General features: G+C 37.6%; 3 protein-coding genes across 3 annotated transcripts; 2 read left to right on the forward strand and 1 right to left on the reverse strand.

Annotated features, from left to right (window-relative positions):
• Nucleotides 1–779: 779 nt before the first annotated feature.
• LOC110102093 (pentatricopeptide repeat-containing protein DOT4, chloroplastic-like) lies at nt 780–2,924 on the reverse strand. Its single transcript, XM_020830268.1, has one exon. The coding sequence runs from the start codon at nt 2,922–2,924 to the stop codon at nt 780–782; it is 2,145 nt and encodes a 714-aa protein (XP_020685927.1).
• Nucleotides 2,925–8,904: 5,980 nt separating this feature from the next.
• LOC110102113 (leucine-rich repeat receptor-like kinase protein FLORAL ORGAN NUMBER1) lies at nt 8,905–12,972 on the forward strand. The gene is made up of 2 exons (XM_020830294.2): nt 8,905–11,513; nt 12,407–12,972. Exons 1-2 carry the CDS (start codon nt 8,927–8,929, stop codon nt 12,775–12,777), a joined length of 2,958 nt encoding a protein of 985 aa, XP_020685953.2. The 5' UTR covers nt 8,905–8,926; the 3' UTR covers nt 12,778–12,972.
• A 3,256-nt stretch (nt 12,973–16,228) lies between these two features.
• On the forward strand, nt 16,229–17,698 carry LOC110102112 (ubiquitin-conjugating enzyme E2 8-like). The gene is made up of 5 exons (XM_020830292.2): nt 16,229–16,640; nt 16,731–16,858; nt 16,936–17,040; nt 17,124–17,268; nt 17,478–17,698. Exons 1-4 carry the CDS (start codon nt 16,571–16,573, stop codon nt 17,265–17,267), a joined length of 447 nt encoding a protein of 148 aa, XP_020685951.1. The 5' UTR covers nt 16,229–16,570; the 3' UTR covers nt 17,268; nt 17,478–17,698.
• The last annotated feature ends 3,272 nt before the right edge of the window (nt 17,699–20,970 follow it).

Genomic DNA, 20,970 nt, shown 5'->3' on the forward strand with positions numbered 1-20,970 from the left:
GAAGAGAGGATATATTTAGAGATTCTTTTGAAGTGATTTGGATTTATAGGAGATGTGGTTGACCTCTTCAATAGAGAAATAGCATGTCAAATCAAACTTGTAGTTGATTATTTGGATAGAAATTTTGGGAAAATCATAAGGGATAGGGTTTTGGCCCCCTCAAAAGTACATGATTCAATTATGCCTACACCTAATTAATCAACCTCTACTTACAAGTGATGGAGCTAGTTCAGTGGCATGGGAAGAGCTATATTAAAAAATAAATAAGAAAGGTACATAAATAGGCTCGGTATAGTTGATATTCATGCGAGTGAACTTAACTAGTTGTTCACTAGATGAGAACTTCAAGCAAGTTCCAAATAGTGGACGGATACCTTTGACAAATTCTTTTGGCGAGAGCCTTGAGTGAGTTATGGTTTTAACTCTTGATTAACATGTGAGCACCGTGAATGGATAACCAAGATCTTCTTGAGAATTATGTAAGTGAGTAGGCGAATTCTTTAATTCCTTCGGTTAATTCAATATCCAAGTACTAAAAGCTTAGTAGAATTTTCCCCCGGGCAACTTGGTGAGTTTAGACTCTAGATGAGGAAGAGTTTAAGCGACTTCATGCTTGATGAGTTCCAAGTTATGGACAACTTGAATTGATCCAATATTTCAACAATTTTCCAAAAATAATTTTAATTCTTTTGCTGGACAAAGGCCCCCTTCATTGTCTCCATTATCTCAACTCCTCAACATAGAACCAAATGGCAGAAGCCTTCCTTGGTTACAACAGATCAAGCAGTTCCACCTTCAACATTTCCATGAGGCACATTATCAACCATGCTAAATCCAATATTTTTAACCAAACCCTTCTTTCGAATTTCATTTCTCAAACTTTCAACATGATCAAATCTCCCCACTGAGGCATAAACATTTGAAAGCAAAACAAAATGGCTGGCATCATCGGAAGCGATCTCAAACACCCTTTCTGCAGCAACTTCTGCAAACCTGTAATCCGTATTAATCCGACACCCGCCAAGCAAAGCCTTCCAAACACTTGAATTAACCTCTTCTGGCATCGAATCTGCCAATTTCTTTGCATCCTCCAATCGATTGGCGCGAGCAAGCATGTTCACAATGCACCCACAATGCTCTTCTCTTGGTCTGATTCTCTTCTCCTTCAACATCTTTTCAAAAACCATCAATCCCTCATCCACCATCCCAGAGTGGCTACAAGCATTCAAAACATTTACAAATGTGATACTGTCCGGCGGTTCGCCGCAGCTCTCCATCTCCTGAAATAGAGCAACTGCTTCTTGTCCTTCTCCATTAATCCCATATGAATATATCATTGCATTCCATGATACAATATCCCTACGAATCATCTCTTTAAATACTCTAAAACCAATATCAGCATAACCGCACCTCCCATATGCAATCATCAAGCTATTCTGCACATTAACATATAGTATTAAACCTGATTTCAAGCTATAAACATGAAGTTCCTTACAAAACGCAAGACTAGCCATCTCACTACTAGATGCTAAAGAACAAATCAATGTTACTGAATCAAGATGAAAAGCTTCTTTTCTTCTCATTCTAATCAACAAATGAAGCCCTTCTCTAGGCTGCCTATTGCATAAATACCCAAACATCATTGCGGTCCATGATACTAAGCTCTTATTAACTATATCATCAAACAAGATCTTAGCTGACCATATATCTCCACATCTGGAATACAATGTTATCAGAGAATTCATTACAGGAAGCTCTGAACCAAATCCATAGGCCATAATTTGGCCATGGATGGTCTTACCTTTTGCTAGATCTCCCAAAAGTGTACAAGAAGTGATAACACTGACCATGGAAACCACATCAGCTTTGATTCCAGTACTTCTCATCTGAGAAAATAGTTGAAAAGCTTCAGCAGGACATGAAAGCTCTATCATAAAACTCATCATGTTTGTCCAAGTAATAACATCCTTGGTAGTCATCTTCATGAAGAAACATCTAGTAGAATCTAAACTCCGAAAACTCGAGTACATATCAAGGACTGAATTCATCAAGGAGATATTAGACTCAAACCCAGCCTTAACAATATAGCCATGAATGCTTTCACATAGTCTCCATGAGCCATGACCAATGCTGCCTTGAGTAACACTCATCATGGTGATGCAATTAGGCATGATGCCGGCTTTTAGAAGCAGTTCAAATAACCAGAAAACCTGTTCAAATTCACAATTGAAGACAAATCCAGCAATCATAGCATTCCAGGAAACAAGCTTTGGACTTTCTATTTCAATAAATAATTTATAAGCATCAATAGCTACTCCACATTTAGAGTATGAATTCAGCAAAGAAGTTCTCACGAACGTATTGGATTCCAAACCAGTTTTGATGATTCTTCCATGAATACATTTGGTGAACTTGAAGTTCCTTTGGCCTGCAGAGCCAAGTAAAACTGCAACAAAGGCGTGAGCGTTGGGAGAGATGTTGAACTCCTGCATCTGCATCTGATAAAACAGGAGAAGCGATTCGGAGAAGAATCCATTGCTCGCATAGCCATAAATCATGGCTGAAAAAGAGAAAACATCCTTCTCAGGAATTTCGTCAAACAGTTTTCTGGCTTGAAAAATATCACCCTCTCTACAGATCGATCGGATGGCTTTGGCGGCGAAGGACGGCTCTGGTTTGGATGCGCAGGCGTGCAGAGATTTGAGAAGGAATCTATGGCTCGTACAGTTGGAAGAGATTGCGCGTAAGAGTTGGGTTCTGAGCTTTTTATGCGAGCTTCGGGCAACAGAGATCATGGAGAGCCGTTGGAGTCGATTGGCGGGATGTAAAGCTGAAAATTTAAAAAGGAAGAGACTTGTTATGCGGTCGTCTGCTCGCTGCAAATCTTGAAAGGCGATCCTCAATATTGGCTGAGAATCTCGCATAAAAAAATGGTTTGATCTATCTTGCATGGAACATCAAGCTAGCGTTTTGAATTTTCATTTCCAAAATCGCTGTAAACCCTTGTTATGTTCTAAAAAAATTATGGGGTAGAGAAAAAATTCTTTTTATGAAGATCTATTATGCATATAGATAAAAAAATGTTGTTACAGACATCAAATATTTTATATATATGAAAATTTTTAAAAGGGAAGTATCACGGGATCCAACCAACCCAGTTAAATAATTCTACCAATATATGTTGTAGGTTAGAAATGATGCATTTCCTTGTAATTGAGGAACTTATTGATATAATATTGTAGACATGAATTATGGTTGATGAATTATATAATGGAAGTTTAAGGAGCATTGAGGCATTGAAATTATATTCAAGAAATCATTTGTAGTCTATTTGACAATTTTTCTATGAGAGATATTGGAGAATATGATCCTACATAAATCTTGTTATTGTGTCAAGATTCATAGTTGTTGAGAGAGATTTAATAGTGATAGAAGTGTGTCAATGTTGTTGGAGACGACAAGCAACCAAGTCTACAAATATCGATGTTAGTGGTGATGACATGCATTGGTCTTATAAACAATGTGTATCGACTTTGTTGAAGAAGGCAGACGACAAGACATGCATCAACATTTGTGTCGATAATATTTATCGACCTTATAAACGATTGTCTGCATTGATACTGTTAGTGGAGACGGACAACAAAGTTGATGAGTGCCAATTTTTAATATTTATAATGTGCATCATCTCGATCAAGTTCACATGCCATTGTTCTAGTCATTAGGGCCTTTGATCTACTTAGTCATATTGTGTCTTGAGGTTCCCTATTAGCAACGATGGTTTACCTAATCAAAGGAGATCTTGCAAATTAAGAATGCCTACCTAGTCGTAGGCTAACAGACATGATTTACACTTCACTATCATGTTAAGGAGAAACCTTTATTAGACATATAATATTGCTTGGTAGTTCATGCTAAGGAAAATAAAGGTACTTAGGATCTAAGGTTAAGAGATAAATACCTGCAAATGACTAAGAGGATATCGTGTGTTATTGTGTGTTAATATATATATATTAATACAAATCACTTTAAAGTAGGCTTCAAATTTTGAGTTTAAATTGTAATTAATGTTGTATATAATATTTTTAATTATTTTAATTTTAGCTAAATGTAAAGTTTTTAAAATTTATTATGATATATTTTGTATTAGAATATCTTGAACCACCCATACTAACTGTATTTGCAACCAAACAAAGCTTTTGTGAATTCAGAAACTCATTTTTTTTTTAATTATGAATATGAGGTCTAATTAACCAGTGATTAGTCTATTTAAATTACATTAATCTTTAGTTTTAAATGCCGAATGGGCACTGGGATTAAATTAAGCACCAATTGATACGGTATTATAATTATTCTTTGAGAATCCTCACAAATTTTAGCCAAATTGTCACTTTCCTCCTCACACAATAAAAAATATTTAAATACTTTGTGGCTGTCTATTCTGTTTGATTAATCAATCACACTATAAAGAGTGGTGCTGAAGACAATGGCAGAGCACAAAAGGAAGACTTGACATTTCTAGATAGACCTAATTGCATTATTAATATTGGCCTTATTACCCCTATATATTATCATATTTATATTAGCATCTCATTAAAAAAATTATAATTAAGAGGTTTGGTATCAAATTAAGTAGCTAATTAATTTTGTTTAGCTCATTAATCTTCAATTCTAAATGGGGGAACTTTTCTAACTTCTTTTTATTTGAATTTTAATTTAATTTAATTAAAAATCCACACATACAACACATATAAATCTTGATCCCGAGTTATTTTAGCAAAAAATCTAAGCTCTTAACCAAGTTATAAAAGCGAGTTGCATCTCTTCTAACTTTTCAAGCCAAATAAAAGGAAAAAAATGGGAATCTGACGAGCACTAGGAATTAATTTAAACAACAATTGATACTGATAAATTGTAATCTTCAGTAAGCTAAATGTGTAACATTCCTCAAGCACTAATTCTATTTAAATGTTTAATTATAGCTGTCTTTTGTTCTATATAAGTGTATTAGCAACTTAATTGTAGCTTTTATGAGAATTAATTATTTTGTTAATGATGGTGCAGAAGAAGAGAATCTGATAGAAAGGAATAATTGTCACTTCAAATCAGGCCGAGTTCCACTAATAACTTAGGCCTAATTAATTACAATAATCTTGGACTAACAAGAAAGAATCTCTCCCCACTAAAATGCTTATGTCATGCATTGTTTGATTTAATAACCCTAAATCCTAAGAAATAATGTGGACTAAATATTAATATCATTGAAAAATAAAATGTTTTATGCTCTACAATCTTTATCATATTTTTAAAAATAAATTGGGCTGATCTTGTCCAATTATTATTATTTCACTCAAATGACTTAAATTATTGTACTTAGCCATATAAATATTATTCCCTTGTGATGATAACATAATATATATTTATCTAAGAAACATATAAGGCATGATCAAATCAAATTAAGCTAGACTAAAATTATCCATGTTTGATTCACCTTTTAATCTTCTAATTAATTTAGAATTTACATAATTCTTTCTTAAGATTCATAGTTATCATCATTTATATTCTTAATGGAAATTAATGTATTTTTCAAATCAAATTAAGCTAGACTAAAATTGGGCTAATCTTGTCCAATATGACAATATTAGAGTTAGGATTAATTGGTATTTTATCCTTTAACCACCCTTAATACCTTGAAAAAAATGTTCTAATTGGCTTGCTAATCGAACTAATTTTTTTTAATGGAAATTAATTGTATTTTTCACTACTTCAAATTAGTTTATCAATAAATGATGTAATTTAAGATATACCTCCACTTCATTTATGAAAACAAAGGGTATCTACTCGCCGCTACTCCAAAGGAAGTGCTTGATGGTGTAACTAATCTCTCGACGAAACCTAGCGAGGCTACCCATTGGCATCGGGCACACACTTGCTTTGTCTCACTAAAGAGGCGAGGCCACCGTAGAGGAGATTCGAACCTGGAATGGGAGGTTTCCTACCATGTTCGCCCACCAATCACCCTAAACCTTGGTGGATTTTATACTTTATATTACTAAACATTTTAAGTAATTATCAATATTGAATAAAGTTGCATTATAAAGAGTGTTAGAAGGCCTTCCATCTCTAACATAATATATCCCCGACTTTCTTCATGACTTAAAAATCTATCTTTTAGATTTCATCATAATTGCATATGCATATATGAAATAAAAAATAATGATATACTATAAATATTTAATTTTATAGTCATGTCTTTCACAACATGTAATAATCAAGAAGAGAAAATCTCTCTCTCTCTCTCTCTCTCTCTCTCTCTCTCTCTATCTCTAACTTTGTACCAAGACGAACCCCCTAACGAACGCTATTCTTCCACTAAGTTCAGTATAGAATGCAATTAATAAACCCTAAACCCACTCATACAAAGAAGGGTGGGTGATCCATCCCCCACTAAAAGGCAAAAGTCGATTCCCATTCTGCAGGCAAGAATCTATTCTCCTTTCCCATTCAATTCTAACCAATTGGGAATTCCGGCGACCGACTAAACGGACCAAAATATTTAACCACCTCACCTTTTTTTTTTCTTGGATCCTCACAGCCAAAAGGCAAGAATAGAACAACAAACAGGAGGAAGACTTTCTCCGCTGTGGAAAGAAGAAGAAGAAGAAGAAGAAGAAAGCCAAATCTACTTCGGTACTCTGAAGGCATCTCTCACGGGAACCGCACCAGCTGACTGGATTAAGATGGTGCATTTAAGGTAATATAAATTTTATTTTTTTTAATTATAATTTTGGATTTAGATGATCAAATATTTATACTAAATTTATATTATCAAATCGACCAATATATGAATCTGATCTCTAAATTTGTATATAATATCTAAATGATAAAATAAAATAGATTATTATTAATTTTAATTTAGTTAAAATAAAATAAATATTATTATATTTGTACTTTCATTAAAATTTAGTCATTTTATCTGTAAATACATAAAATTTTTGGAATAAGTATATAAGATCTCCTACAAAATAATGAGGTTTAAAATATTAATAGCTTATTACTAATGTTGATTTCAAATGCGGTAGAAATAAATCTTGATGAGGATCGTAGTTCTGTCACTATACAAGCTTTATATATATTAGATGATTGAGGCATAGGTCTTAAAGAAGATGTTTATGAAGCTAGTGAGTTTATAACATAAATTTTACTAGAAAAAGCTATGATAAATATATTGTTAGAGTTGATTATAATGAAAGTCTTATTAGAGTTGATTATGATGCCAGTGGGGGCAAATCATAAATTTTGTCATGGGTAGCTATGATATATGCGACTTTATCAAACAAATCTATTCATTGATCAATATGATACAAGAGAGATTATATTATTGATTTTTCAGAGTCAATTTTCATGCAACCGATATTTTCATTTTGACTTCGAACAAGACAAATGGTATGCACGTTATGTACCTTATGTTAAGGAAGTTATTTATATTACTTTGTATATTGTACCAATGATCAACTTACACGTGTACTCTACTAACACTAGAATAGATTATATATAGGCGTCAGCCGCTTGTATGTAGGTAAGGAAAAATAATAATAAAAGTTCAAGTTCTGTCTTCTTCCTTCTCGGTCTTTCACTGCTGTTCAAGAAGTATTAACTTCTACACATTACATGTCATAAGGGAGATTGATTCATACAATACAAATGAGATTTAATGCAAATAAACTTGTAGCATAAATCTTGCTATCATAGCGTTTACAATCCAACCAAATTCATGGCACAAGTGTTGTTAGATATGAGACTGTAATATGTGTAATATTAGACATTACTTTGATGTATGTAAAGTTTTAGTGTGGATTATCTTATGATAATGACTTTGAAAAAATAAAGCATGATTCGTATAAGACATAATTGTGTTGCAAATGAGGTCATGACATCATCATATTTATGCAAATAAAATTACCACACATGCCTTAATTCACCAATTTTAGCTCATAAGAATTTTCAAAAGATATAAATCGCTTTTTAAGCTTAAAATTCCTTCCTTGGAGAATATTATCTATAATATTTCTCATAATTATTAATAATTATTTATACAAGTACTATTCTCAGATAATAATTTTTTTGGGGAATTCTCACATAATTCAATTGTCTTGATACTAATTTTAGAATTATCCAATTGACTAATTTTGATTGGAGTTGACTCAAACAACAAATAATAATTATATCATAACAAAAAATAATCATCATAAATTTTTTTATAACAATAAATTTTAATGCCACATGATAGATAATAATAATATTATATTATTTTATATCATAATATTTTTCTTTTAAAGGGAAGTTATAAAAGGCTATACTAAAAAATTAGTATTTGAATAGTATAAAAGTGGAAGTATGCCAATTATAAATGTATTAATGTAAAAAAAAAGGTAAGTTTTCTCTTCCACGAAAGATGGGACCCTAATTCCTGGAGATGGTACTGCCGAGTGACTGGACGCAGCTAAATGATGCCGCCTATCACCTAATCCACTACAATCCCCTCCATCTCACGCCGTCAAAACCTCGCCCTCAGACCTTCAGCTCTGCCGCCGTGCCGTACTTCCTCCCGCCACCTCTGCCCTCTGACTTCTGACAATTGACACACCGCGTCGTCACGTCCCTCACAGTACGAAACGGAGCTAACGTTCCTCCGTTAATCTCCGTCTTCCCCAAATCATCACACTGCCCGCGGTCACGTAACCAGCCCCTCCACCACCAGTATGCATGCACGCACTCACCCAGTCACCCTCGGTCTCTATCTCTACTTTCTGTTTCTGATTCTCTCACCATTAACGCAAACTTGATTCTGATTCTTCACCGCTCCATTATGATTTATTCATCGCTTCTTCTCCCGCGCACTCCCCTCGAACGAAGACAAGTGAGAAAGATGAGTGTTTGGCTTTGCTTCTTTGTGCTCCTCTCATGGTTTCCTCTAATTTCGGGCTCGCCGGGTCGAGACCACGGCGCGCTTGTTCGGCTTAAGGCCGCCATGGTAGGGCCTGGTGGGAAGGGCCTTCGTGATTGGAACGAGGCAGACGGGAATACATGCAGTTTCTCCGGCGTCACGTGCGATCGAGACTCTCGTGTGGTCGCGCTTAATATCACCTTCTGTCCGCTAAATGGCACGCTCTCGCCGGAGATTTCTTTCCTAGACCGCCTTGTTAATCTCACAATCTCTGGCGCTGGAATCCATGGTGGCCTTCCACCGGAGATAGCCGGCTTGAAGTCGCTCCGACTGCTTAACATTTCCAACAACTTTTTCACCGGTGAATTCCCGGATATCGCCGGCGGGATGATGGCGCTCGAAGTGCTCGACGCGTATAACAACAATTTCTCAGGTCCGCTTCCGCTCGACGTCGCTGGTCTACCTCATCTACGATATCTGCATCTCGGAGGTAACTACTTCACCGGCGCGATTCCAGACGCTTATTCGGACATTCAGAATTTGGAGTATTTGGGTCTAAACGGAAATGGACTATCCGGCCGGATTCCGTCGAGCCTTAGTAAGCTGTCCAAGCTCCAGCAGATGTATATCGGGTATTTCAATCTTTACGAGGGAGGAATTCCGCCGGAGTTTGGATTGCTTACGTCATTAATTCGCCTCGATATAGGCAATTGTAACATTTCCGGCACAATTCCGGCGACGATTGGCCAGCTCAAGCTACTCGACTCGCTGTTCCTCCAGCTAAACCGTCTCTCCGGGCCAATTCCGCCGGAGCTCGGTGGGCTTGAGAATCTCGAGTCTCTTGATCTCTCAGTGAATGATCTGACTGGTGAAATTCCAGAAAGCTTCGCAGCGCTGAAGAAACTGATGCTGTTCAACTTGTTTCGAAACCACTTCCATGGCCGTATCCCACCGTTCGTCGGAGAGTTTCCGAACCTTGAGGTGCTTCAGCTTTGGGAAAATAACTTCACATTCGAGCTGCCAGAGAATCTCGGCCGGAACGGCCGGCTTCTTAAACTCGACGTTGCTACAAATCGGCTGACAGGGACGATACCGCCGGATCTCTGTTTCGGCGGGAGGCTCCAAATTTTGGTTTTAATGGAAAATGGATTCTTCGACAAGATCCCCGAGAAGCTTGGCAGATGCAAATCCCTAACTCGCGTTCGACTTGCGAAGAACTACTTCGACGGAAAGATACCCGCCGGTCTCTTCGACCTCCCCTCCGCCGACATGCTCGAACTAAGTGACAACTACCTTTCCGGTGAACTCCCACCTGTGATTAAAGGGGAAAAACTTGGGATGCTCCTTCTCTCTAACAACTGGATCTCCGGCTCAATACCTCCGTCTATCGGAAATCTCCCGGGCCTCCAAACCCTCTCCATCGAATCAAATCGGATATCCGGTCATATCCCGCCAGAAATGGGAAATCTCTCCCAACTCTCTAAGCTCAATCTAAGCGGTAACAACCTGGTCGGTGAAATTCCTCAAGAACTCACTCAATGCACATCGCTGGTTTCTCTCGATCTCAGCCGCAACAGGCTTACCGGCGAGATCCCGACGCAAATGTCGAAGCTAAAAATCCTCAACACGCTCAATCTCTCGCGAAACAATCTCGCCGGCGCAATTCCACCAGACATTCAGCGCATGCAGAGCCTCACGATAATGGATCTATCGTTTAACGACCTCTCCGGCCCGATCCCCGCCCAAGGCCAATTTCTCGTGTTCAATACCAGCTGGTTTGCTGGAAACCCCGATCTTTGCGGCGTCGGTCTCCATCTCCCCTGTTCCCCCTCTCCTCGCTTCTCCCCTGATTCCTCCACCAACACCTCTCGATCAAAGAAAATCATACTAACGATTCTTCTATCCGTTTTCGTCGTTCTCTTGGCAGCAGGTGGCGCGAAGGCCTGGTCAGCATGGCGCAGCCGTCGCCGGCCGGACGCATGGCGAATGACTACATTCCAACGTCTCAAGTTCACGGCGGAGGACGTTGTCGAATGCCTGAAAGACGACAACGTCATTGGAAAAGGCGGCGCGGGAATCGTATACCGGGGCACGATGGCCGGCGGTACCGAAGTGGCAATCAAACGTCTCGTCGGCTGCAGTGGCGGCGGCGCCGTCGGCGAACAATACGATCGTGGCTTCACGGCAGAGATCACCACTCTCGGCAAAATCCGGCACCGACATATCGTCCGGCTTCTTGGCTTCGTTTCGAACCGCGATACCAATCTTTTGCTTTACGAGTACATGCCTAATGGCAGCCTTGGCGAGATGCTTCATGGCGGGAAGGGATCCCATCTTGGCTGGGATGCTCGGTGGCGAATCGCCGGAGAGGCGGCGAAGGGTCTCTGTTATCTCCACCATGATTGTTCTCCTCTGATTATTCACCGCGATGTGAAATCAAACAATATACTTCTTGATTCTAACTTTGAGGCCCACGTTGCTGATTTTGGCCTTGCCAAGTTTCATCGTGATTCCAGTGCTTCTGAGTGCATGTCCTCCATTGCCGGATCTTATGGTTACATCGCCCCAGGTATCCATTCGTCCATCAAACTATCTCTGTGTCTTTTCGGATAAAATTTAGAATAAATTTTTGTGGGAGATTTAAATTTTTTGAGAATGAACTTATTATAATTTATAAAATTATGATTCCAATAAGTTGTTTAGAGATGTTCAAATTTTCAACCATCATCCACTTTAAACCTGTGCTACAAGTTATTTTGGAGTGGACGCTGGGGACCTTTGTTAGTGGAATGAAGTAGCATAATAAATTTTAGGGTAAAGCTTAAAATAAAATAAAAAAGATTAAATTTATTAAAACTTGTATTTATAAATTTAAAAATGGTTTTGTTTTTATCAATTTTAAAATAAATATATTTTTTATTATTATTTAATTTTCTTAATTAATCTTAGTAACAAAAAGTAATTGAAGTAAGAGGATGAGAATACAATTTTAAAAGTCATTTATTTATTTCTAGATTTTATTTATATTTTATATTTATCTCAACTTAAGTTTAACAATTTAAATTTAATGAATATATACTAATTCAAAATATCTATTGACTTTAGAAATTAAAAAATAATATTTTATATGATATTACGATTAATTTTTTAGATAAATTTTAGCGATCTTATGATTAATTTGCGTAATCAGATTTTCGAGCAACTTATATTTATTATTTTTATATAGGATAAAAAAACTATGACTGACACGATAAAAAAAATTTAGTTCATCCTGAGCCAGGCTTTACCGTCCTGTCAGTTCTCCTCTGGCAAAATCAAAGCACGTTGACTTCTGCCCGGTTAACAAATTCTAATTTTGGACGGATTTGCTGCGGGCCGGGCTGACTGGTCCCATCGCCATAAAGAAGACCTTTGTCTTATTACCCGTGCAAGAAAATTGACAAAAAAAAATTTTGGTTGCAGAGTACGCTTACACGCTGAGAGTGGACGAGAAGAGTGACGTGTACAGCTTCGGAGTGGTCCTCTTGGAACTAATAACCGGCAGAAGGCCGGTGGGCGGGTTTGGTGACGGAGTTGACATTGTCCGGTGGGTCAAAAAGACGGTGGCAGAGGCCGGAGATGATAAGGAGGCGGCGATGGTGGTGACGGACAGGCGGATATCGCCGGCGCCGGTGGAGAAGATTTCAAAGTTGTATGGAGTGGCGATGATGTGCGTGGAGGAGACGAGCGAGGCCCGGCCGACGATGAGGGAGGTGGTTAAAATGCTGTCAGAGCCGGGGGAGGCAGCGTCGTTTGCGGCGGCGAAGTTTGCCGGGAAGATAACGGAGCTCTGACGGAAGCGCTTGGTGGCTCTGTAAATTATATATTTTTAGAATATATGCCTGAAAGTGTGCTTTGCAGGTTATTTTGTGAAGGATTGGTGAACTGGACTGGATTTTAATACCCGTTTGAATACTTACTGTAGGGATATATTGCTGTCTTTGTTTATAGTTTGTAAAAATTTTTTGGAAGTATATATTTTGATGAAATATTGGTGAGAATTAATTTTAAAATTATTGAATTTATTTTGATATAAAAGAACTATATGATTAATTAATTAAAATTTATATAAATGTATTAGCTTAAGATTAATATTGATTTAAAAGCGTAAAAGAATATGCTTAATGGATTAGTTATATTGTTAAAAATGTTTATGAAGACCATTGTTCTTTAGCTATGGCTTGTAGTTGTCTTTGGAAATCATTTTTGTTGATTATTTTTAAATTTTGATCAATTATTTGATTAGCATACTACTTTTTATATTACGTCAAATTTTTATGTCACAAAATTTGGATCTAAACTGTTTTATAAAGCAATAATAAAATTATTCTCAATAAAGCTTGACATAACATCAAAAAATTATCTTATTGGGCATGAATCTCGAGGCAAAATCAACTTGGAAAATTCAAAAAATAAATCTGGGATCACCTGAACTCCGATTTCAGCAAACTTATAGTCGAACTGAGCATCTTAGAAATATGAACCCAACGACACCAAATTCAACTCAATCCGAGCCCAAATGAGCCCAAATCAAGCATCCAAAGTGCTGTTGGAAAGTTCATACCGCAATTTGAGTTACCAAACGGTCTCTGATTTTAACGAGCTTATAGTTGAATCGAACGGATCGACGAGATGAATCCAACGAGCCCAAGATCGCCAATTTCTGACATCATTAATATTTTCAAATGTTTGATGAACGGTGCACGATAAAGGGATTCAATATCAATCGTCCATTCGACTAGGGGTGTCAATATTTGACACGACGCGAAAACCCGACCTGGAAAATTCGGGTTGAACCCGACCCGATTTCAAAACGGGTCGGGTTTGGGTTCCAGAAATTGACCCGTTTAACCCCGGGTCGGGTCGGGTTGACCCGAACCCAAAGCGGGTCGGGTTCGGGTCCGGTAAATCGACCCGTTTGTAAAAACGGGTCGGGTTCGGGTTGACCCGAATAGTGCCGGGTCATTTCCGGGTTCGACCCGAACCCGACCTGTGACCCGAAATTGACACCCCTACATTCGACCACTCTCTATTTGGCCCTGATCTCACACCTATTTACAACTATGCAACTCCAGAAAATCTATAAATAGACCCCTCATTCCTCATGAGAGGGGACCGAAGCAAGAAGAGGAAAAGCAAGAATAAGAGAAGAGAAGGATATGAGGGAATAACTCCTCGACCACCGTCGGAGTTCTGCCCGACGCTCGAGTGACGCTGGAATTCTACTCAACTTCGGAACGACGCTGGAACTCTGCTGAATTTTGTAACTGAAGATCAATTTAGAAGAGATCCATTGTAATCTGATCGTCCTAACTTTGTGGATGAGTAAGCCTCTTGTATTTCAAACAAAATACTAGTGGAATTATTTCAACTGGGCAAGTCCCCGTGGTTTTTTCCCTTTCAGGGTTTCCACGTAAAAACCCTATTGTTTCCATTTCTTTTCTATTTGTGTATTGAATATTCGTACAACGCTGAGACGAAAATTTACTAACTCTATCGCCGGGTATATTCTACTCCGCTGCAAAGCCTAAGTTTGTTTTGAAAAAGTATATTTTAGAAATAATAAAAATGCCTAAATTTTGTTTTTTGATTTTTTTTAAGCCAACTTGTTAAAAATGACAGTAGATTGAGTGTATATATAGTCCTGAGCTATATGAGGAAACAAAGCTATTTGGAGCATCATTAGTTCTTATTTTTTATATTTTTTTCACTCATTTAATTTCATGATAGATTTGACTTTTTATTATCATTCATCTATGTCATGAATTTATTGTTTTTTCTAAATTAGGTGTAGGACTTTTTAGTTTGTTTAGTGATTAAACTAGAAGGGCTTTTAATTCCTTATGCTATAGAACAAAATTTTTAGGCTCACTTTCTCTTCTCCCTTCCTACCAAAAAAGATGTTAAAGGTTTTCATGGAATGAATAGGACTTTTCATGCAAACAACATAAATTCTCTTTTGATAATTAACTAATTTTTATGTTATAGCAAGCTAAAAAAAGGGAGGTCACTTTTAAATAATAACATTAGTATCATGCTATTTACACAGTTTCAAAGCTTATATTTTCTAAGTAAAAGAATTTTATTATGTCATTCATATTTAAGCCTTGCACAACAAGAAAATAAAAAAAGAGTGGTCACTTTTAAATAGTAGCATGTGTATCATATTATATGAGCTCTATCTTTAGATTAATCAAATACTTTTTTTGCATAATAAGCATTGGTTATTTGATAAAAATTAAATTTCAAATTTTGATTGGCTTTACAGACAATCATAAAGATTTTTATGCCTTCGTAAACTTACGGATAATCGTAAAAATTTGTATTGCTTCGTAATGATATATAGTTTTAGAAAGATAATTACAGTGGGCCTATGAAAAGATTTGTGATTTTTATACCTTCGTTAATGTTGATTCTAAAAAATGTTAAATCATATAACCATGCCATCTAGAGCCTAATCTATTACAAAAATTAAGGAATTTATGAATGTTAGCTTGCTAATAAAAATATTTTTAATGATTTATGTGAGACCATAGGGCTCTACTATTTATATTCCCTTATATTGTTGACCTAAAACTAATGATTGCATGAAACCCTAAAGGTTCATCTTAAATTACAATCATCAACCTCTCTTCTTATTATGAGTGCATGCCCTGAGTTCTCTGTGCAAGACTTGTTCTAACCTCTCCTTCAACCACTACTAGGTGGAGTAATGGATAAATCATACACTTCTCTTCAATCCACTCCAAGTGGGAAACCTTTTCTTTAGCCCACTAGCCAGTCCACCAAGCACACAAACTCTTTGGAAAAAAAAAATCTCTTATATACACCAAAATCTTTTTATGCAGATATAAAGATTCACTTGAGTAAATTTAGTTCAGATATCCAAAACCAAAATTTCACCAATCCACAGTGTTTTGCAAACCCCTGTTGGCTGGCCAAAACTCGCTCATGATTGGTGAAAACAAATCCTGAGATAGCTTTCGAACTGCTTTATAAAACGGCTTTTTAGAATAAAAATTTTTTATTGTACTGAAAAACAGTAAAAAACCTATCCCAAAGAAAATCTAAATATTGTACAACTGCTTATGCTCTGGACCAATCATCTTCTAAGTGGATTCCTTGCCTTTAAATGACAACCGTCCATCCACCGTCTTCAGATCCTCATGATTGAAATGCTTGATGAAAGGCCTTAAGATATGGTTTCACGCAATTAGAACCAGAGTTATCATATCACAATTTTTTATTGTTTAAAGAGAACATTATATTCTTCTTTGAGTGGTGTAGCCATCCAAGGCTAAGAAAAATTGAAATGTTCTTATGAACAGCAAAGCTGATCCCTTCTTTGCTTCTACAACTTGAGATTGATTCCTCTTGACCACTTCATCTCCTTTTCCCTTTCAAATCTTATCCAGAATCTGATGCTTATGGACACAATTCCTCACTTTTGGACCAAAATTGATGGCCTATAGCTCTTTCATATGATCTTCTTTCTCTATATAAATTTTGTTTTCTTCTTCATTCAGCAGCAGTTAGGTTGTTTTAATAGAGAGATATCAGACAGAAAGAGAGGTAGGTGGTGACTGAATGGCCTCCAGAAGAATTATCAAGGAGCTCAAAGATCTGCAAAGAGACCCACCAACTTCCTGCAGTGCAGGTAAGAATTAGATTTATAAGAGTCTTGAATTGGTTTAAATTCCAAAGATTTTGGTGCATGGATTAATATCAAAATATATTTCATGTTTAGGTCCTGTTTCAGATGACATGTTCCATTGGCAAGCTACTATTATGGGTCCTAATGAAAGTCCTTACGCAGGGGGTGTCTTTCTTGTGACCATTCATTTCCCCCCAGATTATCCCTTTAAACCTCCTAAGGTTCATCAACATATTAATCTTACTCTTCTAAAGTTAAGCTTTTTTTTTTTCTTTTCTTAATCTCTTATAATGAACAGGTAGCCTTCAGAACTAAGGTGTTCCATCCAAATATTAACAGCAATGGAAATATATGTTTGGACATACTCAAGGATCAGTGGAGCCCTGCTCTCACCATATCAAAGGTAATCTGAGCTCGCCACGGCTCTTTTAAGTACTCTCAACAAAATAGTTTAAAAAAAACCTTTTCATGATTTATGGCCAATAGGTTCTGCTTTCTATTTGCTCACTGCTCACTGATCCAAATCCTGACGATCCGCTGGTGCCGGAAATCGCCCACATATGCAAGAATGATAGGCTACGATACGAAGCGACTGCTCGTAATTGGACCCAGAAATATGCCATGAATTGAAGTCAGTATTACCTTTCGTTTGGGACGGCTTTCTTACCGCTTCTTAAAGCTGCTTTCTTTAAGATGCTGTAAAAAAATCATCCCAAACGAAACCTTAATCAATCTCTTTCAAATTATTCCAATTGCATCCTTCTTTTGATGAACCATCAATTAATTGTTACTTTCTATCAAATAAGCTTCAATAACACTACTTTTGAACCTTTCCACCAGTCCTCTATTGTCAAAGAAACTGGAGCCATGGAGAAATTAGAAGCCTCCCAGATTCTGCTTTTTGTGGCATCTTTCTCCAAGGGATGGAGATTTTGGACTGAATTTTGATGAACTTAATGTTATTATCTGTAATAGATGATGTTTATGAATTATATGTGATAGTTGATCATGTTTCAGCATTTGTAATAAGAGATCAATAAAAGAACTATTTCTGAATAAATCTGGTTCTGTATGTTTGTGCTGTTGCTTTTGGATTCATTTGAGATGGTTGTAATTATTTGTAAAATTATTAAGAAAAATGTTAATTTTAAAAGTTATGAGTATTATTGATACGGCATCACAAAATCATCTTGATCGGGCACGAATCTCGAGGCAAAAGCTAGTTGGAAACTTCAAAAATTAATTTCGGGAGCATATGAACTCCGATTTCAGCGAGCTTACAGTCAAACTGAGCGTCTCGGAAATACGAACCCAACGACACCAAGATCAACCCAATCCAAGCCCAAATGAGTCCGAATCAAGGGTTCAAAGCGCTGTTGGAAGGTTCAAACCGCAATTTGAGTTACCAAACGGTCTCCAATTTTGACGAGCTTATACTCAAATCGAACGGCTCGACGAGACGAATCCAATGAGCCCTTGATCTCACGCCTATTTACGGGCTATGCCACTCCAGAAAAACTATAAATAGAGCCCTCATTCTACACCAAGGGGACTCAAGTGAAGAGAGATAAGAAGAATAGAAGGAGAAGGAGAAAGGGGAAAAGGAGATTCCTCACCTCCTCGACCACCGCCGGAGCTCTTCCTGCCGCCTGAAGACGCCAGAACTCTGCCGGATTTTCAGGAAACGCCGGGAATTCGCAGAATTTTGTAAACTTCTTGGAAGAAACAAATTGTATTTGGATTATCCCGACTTGTGGGACGAAATCCGCCATTTGTAATCTACAAAAACACTAGTGGAACTTTGCAACTGGGCGAGGCACCGTGTTTTTTTTCCCTTTTTGGGTTTTCCACGTAAAAACTCTTGGTGTTCACTTCTCTTTTCTGTTTGTGTGTTAAACTTACGTGCAACGCTCGGACGCGAATTTACAAACTCTACCGCCGCGTATTTTCTAACACGCAACAATTATCATTTTAGTTTTCTTGAAAATTGGATATTATTATTGATACATCCTCGAAAAAATATCTTGAATTGACATGAATTTCGATGCAAAATCAAGTTGGAAACTTCCAAAATTAAAATTGGGACCATCCAAACTCCGATTTTGGTAAACTTATAGTCAAACTGAACGTCTCGGAAATACAAACCCAACGACACAAAATTTAACTCAATCAGAGCCCAAATTGGTTCAAATCGAGGATCCGAAGAGCTGTTGGAAGGTTCAAACCACAATTTGGATTACTAAACGGTTTTCAAACGTGACATGCTTATAGTTGAATCGAGAGGCTCAATGAGAAAAATCCAACGAACATAAGATTGCAGAATTCCGAAATCATTAAGACTTTCAAATGTCTAACGAACAGTCCACGATCAAAGGGATTCAACATCAGTCGTCCATCCAAATCACTTCCTATTTGCCCTTGATCCTCCTTCTATTTATGGGTCATGCCACTCTAGGAAATCTATAAATAGACCCCTCCTCCCTCTTAAAAAAGGGACCTAAGCCCAAGGATTCAAGAGAGAGATCGAAGATCGCTCTTGCCTCCTCGCTCATCCTCGACCACCGCCTGAGTTCCGTCAGACCACCACTTGAGGCCCTCACCTCCGTCAGACCACTACTTGAGGCCCAGAGCTCCGTCGACCACCACCAGAGGCCCTGAGCTCCTTCGGACCTCCACCTGAGGCCCTGAGTTCCACCGAACCACCACATGAGGTCATGAGTTCCGCCGGACCACCACCTGAGGCCCTGAGTTCCACCAGACCACCACCTGAGGCCCTGAGCTCCGCCAGACCACCACCTGAGGCCATGAGTTTCGCCGGACAAGCACCTAAGGCCCAGAGTTTTGTCGGACCACCATCTGAGGCCCGGACTTCTGCTGGACCACAACTAAAGGCCCGAAGTTCTGCCAGACCACCACCTGAGACCTGAGTTCCGCTGAACCACCACTTGAGGTCCTAAGCTCCGCTGAACCACTACCTGAGACTCTCAGCTCCACCAGACCACCACATGAGGCCCTGAGTTTCATCGGACCATCACCTAAGGCTCGAAGTTCTGCTGGACCACCACCTGACGTCCGGACTTCTGCCGGAGCACCACTTAAGGCTCGAAGTTCTGCCGGACCATCACCTGAGGCCCAAAGTTCTACCGGATCACCACTTGGCGCCTAGAGTACGCCTCGACTTCTGTCGCACCAGCACTTGACACCCGGACTTCCATCGGATCACCATCTGAAGTCGGACTTCCACCGGACCACCGCCCGACGTTGAAGTTTTGCCAAACCAACGCCAGGCTATCAACTGACACATAAATTTTCAAGTACGTAGCACCAGACTTCTGCTAGTCCACCAAGTGACATTGTACTTTCATCCTTGTTTGTCGCTAGATATCAACAAAACTGTTAACATTTGTAATCTGATCACCCTCAGAGACGAGTCAGCTCATTGTAATCTACCCCAAATATTAGTGGAATTATTTCAGACTAGGCCAAGCCCCATGGTTTTCCCCTTTTTAGGGTTTTCCACGTAGTAAAAATATCTTGTGTTCTCTATGTGTGAGCTGGATATTCGTACAATGCTAAGGCACAATATTTTAACTCTATCGCCACGTATATTCTATCCCGCAACAATTATTATATTATTATTATGGAAATTTTAAATTTTGTTATGAACACTCATCACTTAAATTTCTAAAAAGATGCAGTCAAATAAAAAAATGGTAATTCTGTAGTTGTTAATGATGTAGATTTGAGGTTATTGGTATAATTCTGTAGTTATTATTTTTTTTGCTATTTTCATGAAATTTATGTGCTTGGAAGCTACAATTTGCAATATTTTTTACAAAAGTTATTTTCCCACAAGAGCTTTATAATCGACCTTATAATCAACAGCTGTTATTTAGATGTTAGAATTATCAAGGTGTTGATGTTATCTTTTATATAAGATATGGTGTCTTTGGTTCATATTAGTAGTTAATATAACATTTTATCATATTTTTAATTATATTTTAGATCTTAATAATATGCCCTTAGTGCATGTGGAATCAAAATTATTTAAATTTAATTTCGGAGAGTTACATATATATCATGCTATTCATGGGCGGATCCCCACTATTGCACCCTAAAGAAAAATAAAAATTTTTAACATAGAAGAGGGGTAGTTTTGGAATTCAGCCCCCATCAAAAATAAAATTTTGACATAATATGACCCATCTCAACTTATTTTCCTATCCATCCTAAGTTCCAAACTTTTCATAAAATTATATAATGAATGCATATGATGCAATTATATATGCAATTTTTTAAATTCATAAATTATAATGAAATATAAGATTTTGCT

Source organism: Dendrobium catenatum, unplaced genomic scaffold, assembly GCF_001605985.2.
Source record: "Dendrobium catenatum unplaced genomic scaffold, ASM160598v2 fragScaff_scaffold_243, whole genome shotgun sequence".
Taxonomy (NCBI): domain Eukaryota; kingdom Viridiplantae; phylum Streptophyta; class Magnoliopsida; order Asparagales; family Orchidaceae; genus Dendrobium; species Dendrobium catenatum.

Excerpts from the sequence above, each read along its gene's own strand:
- LOC110102112 (XM_020830292.2), top strand. The coding sequence starts at position 16,571 with ATGGCCTCCAGAAGAATTATCAAGGAGCTCAAAGATCTGCAAAGAGAC. Across the intron at positions 16,641-16,730 it reads ACCAACTTCCTGCAGTGCAG|GTCCTGTTTCAGATGACATG; the intron begins GTAAGAATTAGA and ends TTTCATGTTTAG. Across the intron at positions 16,859-16,935 it reads ATCCCTTTAAACCTCCTAAG|GTAGCCTTCAGAACTAAGGT; the intron begins GTTCATCAACAT and ends TATAATGAACAG.
- LOC110102093 (XM_020830268.1), bottom strand. The coding sequence starts at position 2,924 with ATGCGAGATTCTCAGCCAATATTGAGGATCGCCTTTCAAGATTTGCAG.
- LOC110102113 (XM_020830294.2), top strand. The coding sequence starts at position 8,927 with ATGAGTGTTTGGCTTTGCTTCTTTGTGCTCCTCTCATGGTTTCCTCTA. Across the intron at positions 11,514-12,406 it reads TTATGGTTACATCGCCCCAG|AGTACGCTTACACGCTGAGA; the intron begins GTATCCATTCGT and ends TTTTGGTTGCAG.